The following is a 17,802-nucleotide window of genomic DNA, read 5'->3' on the forward strand; positions in this document are numbered from 1 at the left end:
AATGCATCAGTATACTGTAGACAGTTTATCAGTGCAGAATGCAATGTTGAATACAGTGTATGAATGCCGTGGGCAGTTTATCAGTGCAGAATGCAGTGTGTGAATACAGTGTATGAATGCCGTGAGCAGTTTATCAGTACAGAGTACAGTGCAGAATGCAGTGTATCAGATGCTGCGAGATCAGTATGTCGGGTGTTGTGCCGTGCATCAGATTATACAAAGCAGTGTATGAATGGTTTGAGGCCAGTGTCAGAAGGACGTACCGGTATGCTGTAGACAGCCAGGAGGTCAAATGTCCGCTGGAGCATCCCCATCATCGAGGCATTCATCGCCAACGACTGACGGGTGTACTCAGAAGAAGCCTGCAAAGGTATCAGATGCATTAGTATTCTGTGGAATATCAAGTAAACTGAAATGAAATAACTGTACGAAGTGCAGTGATACATACCGGCGGAAGGTCGGGGACGTCAATGAACTCATGACCAGCCGGTGGAGGGGCGAAGGGGATCTGATAGGTCGACCCACCCTGCCCCTGGAAAGTCAGTACAGCAGGCAGGGCAGGCCAGCCAGCTCCTCGTCCACCCCGCACTCCGCCCCTGCCACGGACCCGGGCCCTCCTCGAAGATCCAGCCCCTGCTCCCGCTCCGGCCCCAGCCGCCGATGCTACAGGCCTGGCCCCCTCTGCTCGACGACCGCTCAAGGGGCGCATCAGGTACGTCCGCACGTACTCCTGATAGTCGCCGGTGCCTCGGAAGCCGGCCTCCTCCCAGCCGATGGAGTAATCATCCAGCTGCTCAGGGGTCAGCCCCTCGGTCTCCCTCATCTCTGCAGGAGGGTGAACCGGGACTATCTGCTCAGGTAACCCGCGGGTCTGGCGTAGAAAACGCTCCCCCAGGTACCAAGCCTGACAGACAGGGCCCTCAAGCAAGATCCGGAAACGCGAGGTCTCCTCAGCACCAGGGAACCGACCCCGCATAGCCGACGGCAGCGAAGCCCATGGCCGCCATGTGATCTGAAAGTGACACACAGTTTGTTATCTACTGTTATTGAAATATGCAGTGGGAAAGCGAAGCCTAAATGAACTGTAAGTAAAGCATACCTCAGCCGGGGTGATGGTGTCGAAATATCGGCGGAAGAAGCCGAATGTCTCCCGCGGTCGCCGGGTGCATCTCCCGTCAAAACGACTCGAGAACGGGACAGCCGGAGGAGGCTCCGCGACTGGTACGGGTGCAAGCCTAGGGAAGTAGGCATAAACCCACAACTGCAAAAGAGATGTCAGTATGGCCATCAGATAAAGCAGGATATACAGAATAAAGCAGAAATGGCAGAGCCGTGCGTTGAGCCGTGTATTGTGTACAGTGTACAGTGTGAGCAGTGTACAGTCTGTGTAAAGCAGAATGTATGTGTGTGCCGTGTGTACAGTATACAGTAAGTGTAAAGCAGACCGCAGTGTGTGCAGTGTACAGAGTACAGAAAGTACGAGACAGAAATGAAAAGCGGAGAAGAAATGTACCTCCCAAGCCCGCCAGTAACCTCCGAGCAGCTGGCCGCTGCCGCGAGAAGCCGAGCTCATATAGCCGTACAGGGTGGCCAGGGCGGCGCCGCCCCAATCGTAGTGCAGAATGTCCCGGACGTCCACCAGTGCGCTGAGGAGGCAGAGAGGCACGGTGTTCGCCCGGTCGGCGAAGATAGTAGTCCCGAACAGGAACATGAGGAAGCCGCGGGCATACCTCTCCACGTCCTCCTCGGTCATCTGAGTCTCCTCCCCCAGTGCGGGCTGGACCCTGAACTGTGCCTCGAACCAGGAATATCGGACGAAGCCTGGACGAGCTAGCGGTGGGGCCTCCCCCAGTAGATGGACCTGAGCGGCGGTCCACTCATCCATGTCGGTGTCGAAGGGGATCGGATCCCCCCCTACCCCGATGCCTGTGAGCATCGAGAAGTCATAAGGGGTCATCGTCATATCCCCCGCAGCAGAAAAGTGGAAAGAATCGGTGGTGTCCCACCACCTCTCCGCCAGAGCGGCAAGAAGAGGTCTGCAGGTGGACAACCTGGAGAGCCCTCGGCAGAAGGTGCCGAAGCCCGCCCGATCCACGATGCGCTGGACCGCATCAGGGAGCTCGTCATACCACTCCCGCGCACCAGTATTCCCATACCCGCGAATGGTATGGGAACCCTCCTGCAAACAGAAAATGACAATGGCAAGACAACATTCAAAATCCAGTTTTGAAAAGACAGATATGGCATGTATGCAAGTTTGTCAGTTTCAGGCAAATATCGGGTGCCGGTGTGCTTACAGTAAAATACGTGTGCTGTGTCAGCGTGTTTAGGTGTTTCAGAATAGATGTGGCATGTATGCAAGTTTGACAGATTCAGACAAATACTGGGTACCAGTGTGTGTGCAGTAGAATACAGTGTGTGCCGTGTGTTTGGGTGATTCAGGGCTAGTGCAGTGTGTGTGCATGTGTCAGTCTCGAGCAGATATCAGTTGTATGTATGTTTACAGTCAACTATGGTCTACGGCATATCAGATTTCAGCAATTAAAGAATATAGCTAACTATGGCAGTTTTGTATCCTACATTGCAGAAAGTAAAGCAGAAGATGAAGAGTTACCTCGGGAGTGCCGAATGAAAGGTGGGAGGTAGGCTCGCGTAGTAGTAGCTCAGGGGCCGCGTACCTCTCAAAGCTCCGGAACTGACGCAGGCCGTCTGGGGGCAGAATGTGGATCACCGGCCGGTAGGTCGCCGGGTCGAACGGGCGCTCGCTCAGTGGTAAGAGCTCGACCCCGGGATCCATCTCGTGGTCCGGGGGAGTCCCGACACGTGGAATGTCGTCCGCCATGTAGAGAATAGTGTGAAAATGGCCGGAAAAGGGAAAACCGAGCCGGAATACGAAGAGTCAACTGAAAAGTCAACTCCCGAGAGGGTCAGAAATGGCCGGGGAGGCCGGAATGTGAAGAGGCACGGAAATGAAGAGGAAAGTGAGGGGAACAAACCCCGAGAAGGCGAGAACGCCGAACGAGGCACCGAAACGAGAATGTGATCGGTGGAAAATGTCCGAAACGCGAAGAGGATCGCGAATCCGACGACGAAACGAGCGTAGAACGCGAAGAAATGGACAAAAAAATAAGAGAGAAGCACTCTAGAGAGAGAGGGCAAGAATTTTCGGCGGTGGAAAAGTGAAGAATAGGGTTTTCAAGCCCTATTTTATAATGCCCGAAGTGAAAAGACAGAACTGCCCCGATTCAGCAACTGTTTGCCGGTCGGCAATGTTTTGTGCCGGCCGGCACTTTTTTGTGCCGATAGAATTGTTTTTGTGCTGATGGCCAGCCGGTGGCCTCCCCTTTCTGCCGGTGGGGTTCCCACAGCCTTGTTTAGGCCATTTGAATTGTTTTGGGTCTTCATAGCTCAAGAAAGTGCAAGAAAGTGCATCTCCGACGCTCAACCGACCTCCGTTTTGACCGCAGGCCGTGTCTCCAGTGCGTGGCACTCGAATTCATGCAAGGTGTATCCTTTTTGTATCCTTTTGAATTCAAAAGTTACCCCATGTGTGTTGCACAAGTTCATCACACTACTTCTGTGCATTACATCGCGCTGTCGTGCGTCACACATTTGCGTTGTTATGCGCGTGTTACATGCGTTGCAACACGCACCCCTTTGCATTGTCGTGCACATCTCCCATGCATCATCATTGCATTTCCATTCCATGCATTGTCATGCATTTCGGAATACTTGCGTTGTCGCGCATTTAAGCCCATTTACACTCCGTGTGGCATGCACGTCACACTTGGCATCGCACTGTTTTGTGCATCACATTTTCTTCGCGCTATTTTGCGCATCGCACTATTTTGTGCATTGCATTTGTTCGCGCTATCTTGCGCACCTCAATTGCACTTGTTAGTGCATTGCATTTGTTCGCGCTATCTTGCGCACCTTACTTGCACTTGTTAGTGCATTGTATTTTGTTCGCGCTGTTTTGCGCATCGCACTGTTTTGTGCATTGTATTGTTCGCGCTGTTCTGCGCATCGCACTGTTTTATGCATTGAATTGTTCGCGCTGTTCTGCGCATTGCACTGTTTTGTGCATTTCAAATTTTGCGCTGTTCTGCGCATCGCACTGTTTTGTGCATTGAATTGTTCGCGCTGTTCTGCGCATCGCACTGTTTTGTGCATTGTATTGTTCGCGCTGTTCTGCGCATCGCACTGTTTTGTGCATTGTATTGTTCGCGCTGTTCTGCGCATTGCACTGTTTTGTGCATTTCAATTTCGCGCTGTTTTGCGCATCTCATTGCATTTTGCATGCATTCCATCGCACTGTCCTGTGCACTCGCGTTGCCTAACGCATTGCGCTATTTTGCGCATCATGCCGTCGTGCAATACCCCGTGGTCTGGCGAGACCTTAAACACGCACGGTCTGGCGAGACCTTAAACACGCACGGTCTAGGAGACCTTAAATCCTTTGGAGGTGCGAAACCTTCAGCGCATTGTCACGCGTCTTGTAAATACCACCGTGGTCTGGCGAGACCTTAAACACGCATGGTCTGGCGTGACCTTAAACACGTACGGTCTAGGAGACCTTAAATCCTTGGAAGGTGCAAGACCTTTATCGCATTGGTGTGCACACTATTGCTTTGTACATATCTTAAGCCGCGTGTTGTCGCGCATCTCATGCAACATGCATTTCACTTGCATCATTTGCATTTCAAAAAAAACAAACAAAAAAACATGCATTGTCATGCATACATTTTGCATCCCGGTCTAGGAGACCTTAAATCCTCTGAAGGTGCAATTCCTTCGGTGTTTGTCGTGCCCGAACGACTTTTCGGTGGTCTGGTAAAGCCACCAGTCTGTGCTTGCGATGAGTTCCTAGAAGACCAACTGGGACGGTGGAAACTAGAGTTCGAACGGCTTATGCCTAGAACGCAAAGGTTCGGGAGTTCCGAGACTAAAGTCTGGTTTAAATACCCAGGGGTTTACCCTCGGCTTGAAATCTGTATGGAAGCCCCATAGGTTGAGGCGGCATGTCTACGCCTCAGTTCTGGATACTGAACCAACCTAGTATATCACCCTGTTGGTAAGATAGGGAAAGTTGCAATCATAGTCATTGCATCATAGTGCATTGTCATGCATTTGCATTGTAGTTTGCATGCATTCATTGCATCACCTTCCGCCTATGGCTTGCGCCTTTCCAGGTTGAGCTTGGTCCGGTATGTGTCCTTACATTTCATGTTAAAACACAGTTCTGTATGTGTATCGCGCCGATTCCACGTTGATATGTTGGTTGAGGGTTGCGGCACCTTTTCTGTGTTACACATGGCTCGTATGTATACATGCCTTTCCTAGGCAAGATTTGGTTTGGCTTGTATGCCATATCCATTGTATCCATTCCATTGCATATTTGTAAATATTGCATTGTAGATTGCATGCATTCATTGCATCACCTTCCGCCTATGGCTTGCGCCTTTCCGGGTTGAGCTTGGTCCGGTATGTGCCCTTACTTTTCATGTTAAAACACAGTTCTGTATGTGTATCGCGCCGATTCCACGTTGATATGTTGGTTGAGGGTTGCGGCACCTTTTCTGTGTTACACATGGCTTGTATGTATGCATGCCTTTCCTAGGCAAGATTTGGTTTGGCCTGCGTGCCATATCTATCCATTACATTGTAGTGTAATTTTTGCATCCGGCATTAGGATCGTAGTCCTTTCTCCAGCGGGTTGTTTCCCCACTTATGTCAATTCCACCCAATACTTGTTCTTGCGTCTGTCTACAATACTCATAGTTCAGTTGACCGTTCTATGGTAGACAGACTTGTTACCTCCATCAATCTATTTGACATAGGTGTGGTTTCGAACCGTTCGTGATTGGATCACGATTCAAATGCTTTGCATATAGCTTGCATTGTTTCAAATACATTGCATCTTCATTTGCATTGTTTATACATTGTTTTGTATATATTGCATATCGTCTTGCATCCATTTTGCATTGTCATGCATGTTGCTAACCATATTGTACCTGTTAAGTTTGTTTTCTTTTCAGGCACGATATTGTATGTACGGTTCATTTGAAGCTGGTGCAACCAGACGAGCCGCACAGGTATTGTATCTCCCGAGTGAGACGTATTGAGAATTCCATAATTCTCTTACATCCTTTCTGCATTGTAGTGTAGTTTGGTATGCTAGCTTAAAATTGTCGCATGTTTGCTTCATTACAGCTTTCTTTGCATGATCATAAGTTATGCTCGGCTCTGTGCATTGTCTTGCATTTTGCCCCTGCCTCCGGGCGCATACCTTGTTTGTCTTGCATGTTTGTCTAAGTCTTCGGCCTTGTCAAAAATGGGTCGTCTCTGGGCTTTGACATTCACCCCCGTCATTGTTATGACTTCCGAGTTCTGTCAAAGAGGGGCAACTGTAGACACCCCATTTTTGACCGTCCTCAAGACTTGGACGTCACCGTTTGAACACTCGGTGATTATCCATGTTTGTGTTCGTTTGGAGTTCCCGGAGGTCTCGGCTCGCGCGCCCCGCCTCAGGATCCCCGAACTCGACCGTTTAGTGTCTGGTTTTGCACCAAACACTTGCATCTTGCCTTTGAGAGGCAGGTTGGGGCTTGTAGACCATCCCCACCCATCACCGGCAGTGGCTAGATGCCACCGGCTGGTTTTTGCTGCCACCAGCAATTTGGTTTGCCGGTCGGCACTATTTGTTGCTAGTCAGCACTTTTTTGTGCCGGTCGGCACTTTGTTTGGCCAAGATGGCATTTTTTGCCGGCCGATTGCTGTTCATCTGCTTTTGTAGATATTTTAGGACAGCTGTATTGATTTTGCTCCCCTCCATACACGTGTATGGAGGGATCTCCCTCTTGCAAAGCTTGTCTTGTAAGCTTTACAAGAGGCATATAGAGAGGAACTCTCTCTAAGGCAAGGAAGAGGCTTTAGACATTTTTGAGAGAGGAAAATACAGAGGAGAGCTCTGGTTTTCTAGGGTTAGGGTTAGATACACTCACCTATCTCTCTTTCCCTCTCATTTTGCACACTAGGTGTTTTGTGTCTCACTATTGCACACAAACACCTAGTGTTTCACCTTCCTCTAGGAGCTGAGGTTCTAAAGAGTGTGTTTTGAAGTTTTGGTCTTGGATTCAAGCTCAAGGAGGCCATTGGAGCATCTTTGTTGAAGAAGGCATCAAGGGTGAGAAACTAGTCTTTTTTTTCCCCTTTTTCGCATTGATTTTATACCTATCTTAGAACTGTTTTTGTGATTATTGTATAACATAAAAAAGTTCTATTTTTAAGCCCTCTTTATTGTTTATTAAGAGTGTTTTGTTGTTTGAGGGGTGTTGACCACCCTTAGGCCTCAAAAGGCCTCATTTTGAGCCATTTTGTGCTAGCTCCGGGATTTTGGTGTTGAGGTCTCTTCACCACTGAAATCTTGAGGCATTTCAGTGGTGAAGATGATGCTTTGAAGTCCCAAGAAGGAGAGGGCCACCCCCTCTCCTTGTTGTCCTTGAAAATGGCATATTTTGGCCTCCTAAGGAAGCCTATGCTTGAGTGTGTGTTGAGCATGTTTGGTTTGTTTTTCATGCTTATATATCCATGGTATAACATGATTTCAAGTTGGTTTTGGAACTCCATGCATGTTTAGCATAGTTGCCATGTAATGCCTTGTTTATGCCTTAATGTGCCTTAGGTTGTTAGCCTTTGTTGGAGCATGTTTTAGGCTTAGTCTTGTGAAGATTATGTGCTTATTTTGCCATGTTCTAGGTCTGTCCATAAGTATTTGGGTTGATTTTAGCATGCATTATATAGCTCTTTTGTATTTGGGCTTGTTGGCCTTGAGTATGTGCATGTGTAGCATGCCATCTTTGCATTGTTTTGATGATTTGGAATCATCCTACATGCTATTTCAGTCCCATTTCCATGCTTGTTGGATTGCCTTGCATGTCTCTTTAATGCTTTGAAAGCATGTGTTGCAATGCTCCATGTTTTGGCCATGGTGTATGCCTTTGTATTTGGGCCACTTAGATGCCATCTAAGGAGTCCTTTGGCCTTGTTTTAACATGCTAAAAAAACTGTTTTTAGTTGTTTAATGCATGCCATGTTTGGTCATGATAAGTGTAGTTCAATGCATTATTGATTTGCCTTGAACACTTGGACTACTCTTTACATGTTTTGGCTTGATTTATAACTTGATTTGGCATCATTTTATAACATGATTTTAGGGCTCATGTTGCATGCTAATTAGTCCATGATCCCTCCTTTCAAGTGTGCTTGAATGTTGTTTGATTCATGCTTAAGTGTTGGTCCTTATGTGCATGTGTATGTGCATGCCATTTAGCTCTCACTCTTTAGCACTTTTGGCTACTGTTTTTAGGCCTATTTTAGAGTCGCTTAATTCATGTTTAAGTCCATCTTTGCACTCATTTGTATTGCCATATGCATGCTTGTATGCTTGCATAAGTGTTTTGCCATGCCATGTTGCATCCTTAGCTTGTATGCCTAGGTTGCATTGCATCTTGCATGCATGCCTTGTTCCTTGAATTGGTGATAGGAATTGGGCCTAATTTGTTTGATTGGTTTGCATGCATTTGAAACCAAAGTTGCATGCTTGGTTCCTTGGGCCATCATGCATGGAAATGCGTGATTGGTGGCCCGAGAACCGAGGCACATGTCCCTTTGAGTCATTACAATGATAGGAGACATGGTTGATGCATACATGCCTTGAAATATGCTGTCATGCCTTGTTTTGCCCTTTGTTGCTGTGAGTTGCAGGTTCTGCAGGAATACTCTGCCGACCGGCAGTGTAATGTGCCGACCGGCACAATTTTCTCTGCCGACAGACCCTACTTTGTGCCGATGGCCATACAACACTGCCGGTGGAAATTTCATCTAGCCGGTGATGATACCCTCTGTCCAAGGATGTAGTCCTGAGGTTTTGACAACCTCCAGAGGAGGAAAGGGAGGAAAACAGAGGCAGCTTGCGCATGGTGGCGCGCTTCCCGAGGCGTTTTTCCGCTTTATTTAATTAGTTAATTTGCTAATTAATTAATTTGTAATATTTAATTAGCTTGCGTAGTTAATTAATTTGTAATATTTATTCGGTCCCTCCGAGCGAGGGCAAACCTGTAATAAGTGTGCGTGCGTGTGGTGTATGTCTTCCAACCCCCACTTCTTTCTCCCTTTTATTTACCTGCTTATGATGGTAGATTAGGGCACATTTATTTTAGCATACCTTATGCTATGCATGCGTGCATTCATGCATTTGTTGACATGCATTAGGCTCGGAACATCATGCTAACTGCATCAGTACTTCAATTCCAAATTGAATATGTGATAATTGTGCATTTTCACATGACATGTCTAGGATTAGCCGAGCCTATCTTAGCGACATTTTGTATGCGATGCATTAGGCACTTCACATGGACTTGGATCATGCATGTTTGCTAACAAGTTCTTTGTTTTGGCACGGAGTACTAGGTAAGTATTTCCGCTTTAGCATATCGCATGAGTGTGAATGTTACCATAACAGCATGCTTAACATGTGGCTAGATGCTTATGTGTTAAACTGTTTTGAATGCCTGTGGGTGAAGGTTGGATTGTTTGAGTTGGAAAGACTCGTTGAAATCCGCATTTTAGCCTACTTGCGAGTAGCAAATTCCAAAGCATTTTCGAAATGAACGGATATGCAATGTTTCTTTCCAAATTAGGCAATCTAGTCTATACTTGTTTGCTGTGCGCATAACATAGTAATTCTAGGCTAATAAATGGAATAAGAACACGTAAAGTTTTCAAAAACGGATATCACGGTTAGTAGAGGCCGGTCTTCGGACCGGGCGAAAGGGGGTGCTCATAGCTGACCTTCCCCGATCGTACCCAAGCTCCCGAGCCGAGACAACTCTGGTGATGACGGACACGTGGCCTTCGGCACCGAGTCAGGGTTTCCTAAATTCTCCCATTTAAAAATATTTAGGTGGCGACTCTGTATCTGGCAAAGCAGTCCATGTTTGGCACTACTTTTTCAACAAAATCTGTTTTCTCAAACGATTTGCCAGATTTGGACTCTTTGGTTCAGATTAAGAACCGTGACACAAATCGAGTCCGAACTGTAGCACGAGCTCCAACGAGGGCGCTGTTACAGACATGCGTGCCGCGCATCGTTATGATTCATGCATAGAATATGCTTGCTTTCGATTCTGCATAGAATTTGCTTTCAATATTGCATAGAATATGCTCCTGTTTCTTGCATAGAAAATACTCGTATCTTTTGCATAGAAAATGCACTCTTCCATACTTGCATAGAAAATCCACCTCATTTGCATAGAACATGCATTCACTCGCACTATCTTGTGCACTTATACTTTGTATCTCACTAGCACTGTCTTGTGCATCTTGTGGTTGTATCTCACGCGCACTATTTTGTGCATTGCATTTCAATCGCGCTGTTTAGCGTATCGCACTGTTCAGTGCATTTCAAATCAATCGCGCTGTTTAGCGTATCACACTGTTTAGCGCATTTCAATCGCGCTGTTTAGCGTATCGCACTGTTCAGTGCATTTCAAATCAATCGCGTTGTTTAGCATATCACACTGTTTAGCGCATTTCAATCGCGCTGTTTAGCGTATCGCACTGTTTAGTGCATTTCAAATCAATCGCGCTGTTTAGTGTATCGCACTGTCTTGTGCATTTCAAAATCACTCGTGCTGTTTAGCGTATCGCACTGTTTAGTGCATTTCAAATCAATCGCGCTGTTTAGCGTATCGCACTGTCTTGTGCATTTCAAAATCACTTGCGCTGTTTAGCGTATCGCACTGTCTTGTGCATGTCAAAATCACTCGCGCTGTTTAGCGTATCGCACTATTTAGTGCATTTCAAATCAATCACGCTGTTTAGCGTATCGCACTGTCTTGTGCATTTCAAAATCACTCGCGCTGTTTAGCGTATCGCACTGTCTTGTGCATTTTAAAATCAATCGCGCTGTTTAGCGTATCGCACTGTCTTGTGCATTTCAAAATCACTCGCGCTGTTTAGCGTATCGCACTGTTTAGTGCACTTCAAATCACTCGCGCTATTTTGCGTATCCCACTATTTTGTACAGCTACATTCGCGCTATTTTGCGCACCTCAATCGCACTGTTTTGTGCAGTTTATCATTCGCGCTATTTTGCGCATTGCACTGTTTTGTGCAGTTTACATTCGTGCTATTTTGCGCATCGCACTGTTTTGTGCAGTTTACATTTCGCGCAATTTTACGCACCTCAATCGCACTTTCTTTTGCATTTCAAATCACTCGCGCTTTCTTGCGCATCGCACTGTTTTGTGCACCTTACTTGCATTTTACAGGCATCCTATCGTGCTATCTTGCGCACCTCACTTGTACTTGTTAGTACATTGCATTGTTTTGAATGCAAACTGGCTTCGCGTAGCGTATAAGTCCAATTGTCAAAGTCTTCTTTCATATCATTTGCATCCTGCCCCTGAACTACGCTGGTTTGATTCCTTGCAAAGGCATACGTAGGCAGCCGGCGGGCACAACCATTCATTCATTCGTATTTTGTTTGTTTGTCCAAGTCTTCAACCTTTTCAAAAATAGGTCGTCTCTGGGCTTTGACATTCACTCCCGTCATTCTTATGACTTCCGAGTTCTGTCAAAGAGGGGCAACTATAGACACCCCATTTTTGACAGCCCATAAGACTTGGGCGTTACTGATGGTTTACTTGGTGATAAAAGGTGTGCAGGGCAAAGATCCAGTTTCTTCGGCAAGGAGAGAGACAAGTCTCAAATTCACACCCCGTTTTGGACCAAAGCTATTTTGGATGGTTTTTAGACCTTAAAACCCTCTCTTTCAAAACTTTTTTGAAATAAAGTTTCTGCGATGTTTCGAGGCTCGCATTTTGTCAAACGTTGTGCTTTTCGGTAAACCGAGCAGGGACGAAGTGGAAATGAATGAAAGAGAGATGAAATCTTTGAAAAATCTTTCAAAACACCTTGCTTAGGGGTTTGAAGTTGAAGAAAGGAGGGGAAAAGACAAGAAACCAAGTTGGAGGAGAAGACAGGCATGAATCTGGGTAGAAGGGAGTCGAGCGGCCGGTCGGCCATCAAAGTGGCCGACCGACAGTCAAACTGGCCAGCCGGCCATCACATTTGGCCGATTGAAAAACAAGGCGGCCGGTGGGCAGGAGACTTGGTCGACAGGCTACCCCCTTCCTCAGGAACACATCCACAAGCTCTTGGTGCAAAACCAGACACAAAGCAGTCGAGCCAAGAGATTCTGAGGCAAGGCGCGTAGCCGAGGCCTCCAGGAACTCAAGACGAACACAAACAAGGTTGATCACAGAGTGTTCAAACGGTGACGTCCAAGTCTTGAGGATGGTCAAAAATGGGGTGTCTACAAGAGGCAGTTTGTGATCTTTCGGTTCAGGATTGTACATCTTGAGGATTGATTCCACGCGTGTTAGGTGGCATTCCTTTTCGAAAATGGTTTTGAAAAGTTTTGATAAAAGTTGATTTTGTTCAAAATTTTATCTTTTACAACTTAGGCTATTTTGGACCAAAAGGAAAATTCTCCGTGCTTACAGCTTTAATTTCATTGATTTCAACATAAAAGTTTTCTAACTCTCTGATACAAATCAAAGTTGCTTTTATTACATCGGAAAAAAAAAACTTGAAAAAAATGGTCGAAGCAATAAACTAGGGGCACTGGTGAGTCAGGTGCTCCTACGTCCCTTGCTCATGCTTGTGGAAGCTTCTGAAGCCAAAGTGGGCCCGGTTTGTGCCTCGTCCTTGAGCTAAGTCAAACACTTGCCAGAAAGGGCGCAACTAAAACTAGGGGTAGGGACCAAAAGATCTCTCATCCTCTAAGTAGTGAGGTACCTAGCCAAGTGCAAACCACAAATGGGGAATGAAACCGAGTACTCTACCCCTTCTTCTGGGCGGGTCTGATCATGCCCAAACTGACGTCTGAACTGGAAAGAAAAGTAGAGCATGTAGTGCGTCAGGACGATCAATTGTATACTAGGTTGCCAAGCCATGTTGTAACTCATCTCGGTCAGATTAAGCCAGGGGCAACGCCAAGCTATGTCAGCAGCAAACCTGTTGCACATCCGTCGCACCACCACCCCTCATTCGGGAAATCCACTTGTCGGTGGCAGAAAAAATAGCCTCGAGTTGAGTACTCAGAGCAAAAGTCCACTACCTTCAGCTTATCCATAAGCCACACCTAGGGAGGGATGAAAGAAAAAAGAGATTGAAGATTGGAGAGATGTATCTTGAGAGAAAAGTGAGAAAACGGCTTTGAGAAAAAAATAAAGCATGAGTGCCGAGCAATGTGAGAAACAAATATGAGAAAGGGTGGGAAATAATACCTGAAAAAGTAGTAGACTCTCCACAAATCCGATAGTCTCTCACCGATGAAAGACGTCTAAGCCGATCAAGGTCTCAACTAGCACCAAACCCACGCAACTCTTGCCTTCTCCTCGGGCCACTTTGATCAACCTAATGTTGGACCCGCCAAAGCTAGGTGCAAGAAGGAATTGAGCAACCATACATAAGCAGAGGGCAAGTTGCCAGAAACAGCACCAGAGGAGGTTACCTCTATCACCGATATCAAAAAATCGATAAATCAAGCTGGGTATGTCCAGCTCTCCGTTGTGGGCCAAAGATCTAGCCTCGTGTAGAGTGAGCCCACACATTCGACCCAAAGCTTAGGCGTGGCCAAAACGGGGCTAAGGCATGATTTCTTCATCGTATCAGGATTCCATTAGTGCCTCAAATTCTTCAATTGTCGGGCATATTTCTTGTCTCCCGAAGCAAAAGACATGTGTAATCGGGTCCCGGTATCAAGCCGCGACATGAAGGAACGGAAAACAAAGCGGAGTACGGCTCAACGAAAAAAGTGCATTTATTTTGAAACCTTAGAAATTTACCTTTTCCATGTCGTCTAAAGTCACAATCCAATCAGAGAGCTTTTCGACAAAAAATGGCTTCATTTGTGAACGAAATTGCAGCTGAAATGAGGTTTTGAAGAGAAATCATGAAACTGAACCTTTTGTAGAAGATAAGGCTGTAAGTGGAAGCCAGCTGTCAGCAATCTGGCGATTCTCACATTTGTGGCTGGCAGGCTACTTTGGTGGCCAGCTGGCCACCCTCTATGGCCAGCAAGCTCTATTTCTGACCGGCAGCCTTCTTTTCAGGCCTGCAGTCCACCTGTGTGCTAAGTAATGCTGGAAGCTTGTGTTTTGTCTTGATCTTTGAGTGTTTTAAGGTCTCGTTTTGAGTCTTTTTGGTTTTACCAAGTTTGTTTAATCATATTTGAGTTGTTTTTGCTTTGTTTATCGAGTTGTATTTTGTATTTCGTATTCTGGTTGTTGGTCGACTCATTACCTGATTAAGAGCATTGTTTCAATCAAGTGCTTTATTGGCCAATTCAATTCCATGTCCATTTTCATGCAAATATGGTGCACATGATTCAAAAATAATAACATTTTTTTATAAAAACTGCGATGTTTTATTCCGATAATGTTTTTTTGACAAAAGAGGAGTACAAGTTTCAAAGTAAAAAAAAAAACCCATCTGAAGCTATACATGTGCTAATGCTACTAAACAAAAAAGAAACTAAACAGAAACTAGAAAAAAAAAAAAAAATCAGCACCAGTCGCCTCAAGCCCGAGAGGCCCTCTTCGTCCTCTTCCTCGGAGGGGAGGACTCGGGGCCACTATCTCCATCGGCACCGCTATCTGAATCCGTCTCTGAACCAGAACCTGAGCCGATATCGTCTCTGCTCTCTACCTCAGAGCCCGCCTCGCCAACACCTCATCACTCGGATCCCGAGCAAGCATCACCGTCCCCACTTTTAGGTGACTTCGAATGTCGACACAATGCCTCCTCCGAGCCACTAGTCTCAGCATTGTCATCACTCAAGATGGGCTCTGAAGGACTACTCTGCCCTCAAATGCCCATTTCTCTATCTCGGCCATGAACTGGGGCCTGTCACTCTCTCCTCCCTACTGCTAGAAGAGGTGTTGCTATTACTGCCAGTGCAATCGATACAAATGGGATCTAAAAAAGACAATTGTCAACATATCAGCTAGTTACAGTGTGTGTGTCAGATGCAAGCATAGTATGCAAAATGAGTGTATGCAGAAATCAGTTACAATGTATGATTACAGTGTGTGAGTACAGTGTGCCAATGCAGAGTATTAGTGCAGTTCAGGAAAGACTACAATTGCAATGCTAGTGTATCATTGGAAAGATGATAGCATGAAGCGTGAACTAAAGGAAATTACCAGGATACCATGGAGACCAAGAAGCGTATCCCTCCTCTGCACCACGCCCATCAAGGAAGCTATCAGCTCGAGACTGTCCCCTGTGTACTCTATCGATGCCTGCAAATGCATTTGAATGATCAGTGTTCGTAATAAACATATCTGAAATGAAATGTGGAGTGTCAAGCGTATGGAATGGTCCATACTTGAGACGAACCCCAGATCCCGACAAGCTCTTGTCCAGCCTCAGCCGGCTCGATCGAGATCTGGTAAGCAACCCCAGCATGCCTCTAGCATGTGAGCATTGTGGGAAGCTTTAGCCAACGAGTGCTCTGCTCCGCCAGCGGAATCCCTCTAGCACGAGCCCTAGTCGCCCTAGTCGCCTATCTTACCGCAGGAGCCCTTGCTCCCTCACCTCTATGAGTGCCTGTCAGAGATGGCATGAGGTGGGTCGGAATAAAGGTTGCGTAGTCACCCTTTGCTCTGAAGTAATCAGCATCAAAGCCTACCATGAACTATGTAACTGCATCAACAAATAGGTTGTCTGCCGGCCTCATAGACTCTGGCGGTGGCATTGGAACAATCAGATCTGGTAAGCCTACAGTCTGACGGACAAGCCACTCACTCAAGAACCAGTCCCGGCAGACCGAGCCCCCTACCAAGATCCGAAAAAGAGAGGTGGCCCAGGCCTCGGCGTACCGGTCTCATACCCCAGCTGGTATCATGGCCCAATGCTGCCACTCGATTTGTAAACAGAGAGTGAATAGATTTTTAGTTGCTGTTAGTTCCTAAAATGTGAATCAGAACAGTTTTAAAGAAAATGACTATGTTTCGGGTTACCTCGTGGGCTGCTACAATGTCAAAATAATGTCGGAAGAAAGAAAACATCTCATGACTCCGGCACTGACACCGGCCACCATACCACCTCGAGTAAAGAACCATTGGGGGAAGCTCCTCTATGGGCTCTAGGACGAGGGCTGGGAAATACACATAAACCCATAGTTGCAAGGAAAATACAGTGATATGTGATCAACAGAGCATGAACAAATGCAGAAAGTGCAAAGCAGAAAACACAATGTATGAACAGATATAGAAAGTGCAAAGCAGAAAGCATGCATCCTGAACAGATGTAGAAAATGAAAAGCAAAAAGCACAGGGTATGAACAGATGTAGAAACTGCAAAGCAGAAAGCATAGGTGTTGAACAGATATAAAGCAGAAAATGTAAGCGAAAAATGTAAAGTGCAAAGAGGGAACTAAAGTGCACACCTCCTGAGCTCGCCAGTAGCCTCCGACCAACTCTCTCCTCAGACGGGAGGTAGAGCTCATATAGTCGTATAGGGTGGCAAGGATAGCTCTGCCTCAGTAGTAGAAACGTACCTGGGGAAGAGTCACCGGGGCACTCAATAGATACAAACCCACAATGTTCCACCTGTTCAAAAATAAGGTGGTATCAAGGACAAATATTAGGAAGGCTCTGGCGTACTGCTCTATCTCCTCTAATGTCTTGGGCTCACTCCCTCAGAACTGCTCCGCAAACCAGCTATATCTGAACATAGCTGATAGAAACAAGAGTGGGCGCGCTCCCAGTAGCTCGATCCAGGATGCCTCCCACTCCCCCATCTCGGTGCCAAAAGGGTTCGGATCACCCCTTATTCCTAAGCTTGTGATCATGGCAAAGTCGTAGGGATTCATCGTCTTTTCCCTAGTAGTAGAGAAGTGGAAGGAGTTTGTGGTGTCCCACCACATCTCTGCAAGTGCTCCAAGAGGGGGGCGGCTCGCAATCACCCGTGTCAGGCCGAAGCAGAAAAGTCTGAAGTCGGTCTCATCAATAATGTCATGAACTCCAGCAGGGAGCTCATCATACCAATCCCTAGTTGTCATCACCCCGTATCCCCTATAGGCACTGTGGGAGCCAAATAAATAGAAGTGTTGGAAGGTGCGTACCCCAGAAATCAGATATTATTCGGCTCCATATTGCGTGACTAGGATGCCGAATACGTTAGGAAGGCCGAATAGCCGGAGATCAGTATCTCCGAATAAATAAAAGGGGAATGGGATAAAAGTAGGCTCAGGCCCTGAGGCCCAAAAAGAAAGTATAAATACAAGAACCACAGATTTAGAAAGGTATGTAAGAATCACTTCACTTAACTTAGTAAACAAGCTATCCTGAGTGTCTGAACTGACCTGTCCGTCGGAGTGCTAATTCCGGCACCCCCGACCGGAGTGTTTGTATCTTTTCAAGTGACTAGCTGAGGATCACTAGCGTCTCCCAAGATCTGAAGAATATTTCCAAACCAATTCTCCACAACTGGTGCCGTCTGTGGGAATACTCAAATACATCCATGGCAAGCGTGACTAAAGATCCTCCGATAGCCACTAATGAGACCACACAGAGAGATGACCTCACTCCAGCAAACTCACTTGGACTAAAAACCATCGTAGCAAGACTTGCCTTGGACCTCTGCTCATCTTCAAACCCAACGCAAAAGACAATACAAGTGACCATGGCACAAGCTAGGCAAACCAAACAGAGGTTGGACAACATC

The 17,802-nt window shown here is 46.4% G+C and overlaps 1 protein-coding gene across 1 annotated transcript in view; it reads right to left on the reverse strand.

Annotated features, from left to right (window-relative positions):
• Positions 1 to 17,137, reverse strand: part of LOC145799635 (uncharacterized) — a 38,187-nt gene extending 21,050 nt beyond the window's left edge. Inside the window, exons 1-8 of the mRNA XM_082889236.1 lie at positions 16,794 to 17,137; positions 16,634 to 16,685; positions 15,965 to 16,042; positions 15,276 to 15,374; positions 13,917 to 13,997; positions 1,100 to 1,261; positions 449 to 1,012; positions 264 to 362 (exon numbers count right to left, since the gene is read on the reverse strand). Of these exons, the coding sequence (XP_082745362.1) occupies positions 264 to 362; positions 449 to 1,012; positions 1,100 to 1,261; positions 13,917 to 13,997; positions 15,276 to 15,374; positions 15,965 to 16,042; positions 16,634 to 16,685; positions 16,794 to 17,137 (1,479 nt within the window). The remainder of the gene's footprint in view (positions 1 to 263; positions 363 to 448; positions 1,013 to 1,099; positions 1,262 to 13,916; positions 13,998 to 15,275; positions 15,375 to 15,964; positions 16,043 to 16,633; positions 16,686 to 16,793) is intronic.
• Positions 17,138 to 17,802: the final 665 nt, after the last annotated feature.

The sequence above is a fragment of the Camellia sinensis genome, chromosome 9 (assembly GCF_055761805.1).
Source record: "Camellia sinensis isolate YWXY chromosome 9, ASM5576180v1, whole genome shotgun sequence".
NCBI classification, from domain to species: domain Eukaryota; kingdom Viridiplantae; phylum Streptophyta; class Magnoliopsida; order Ericales; family Theaceae; genus Camellia; species Camellia sinensis.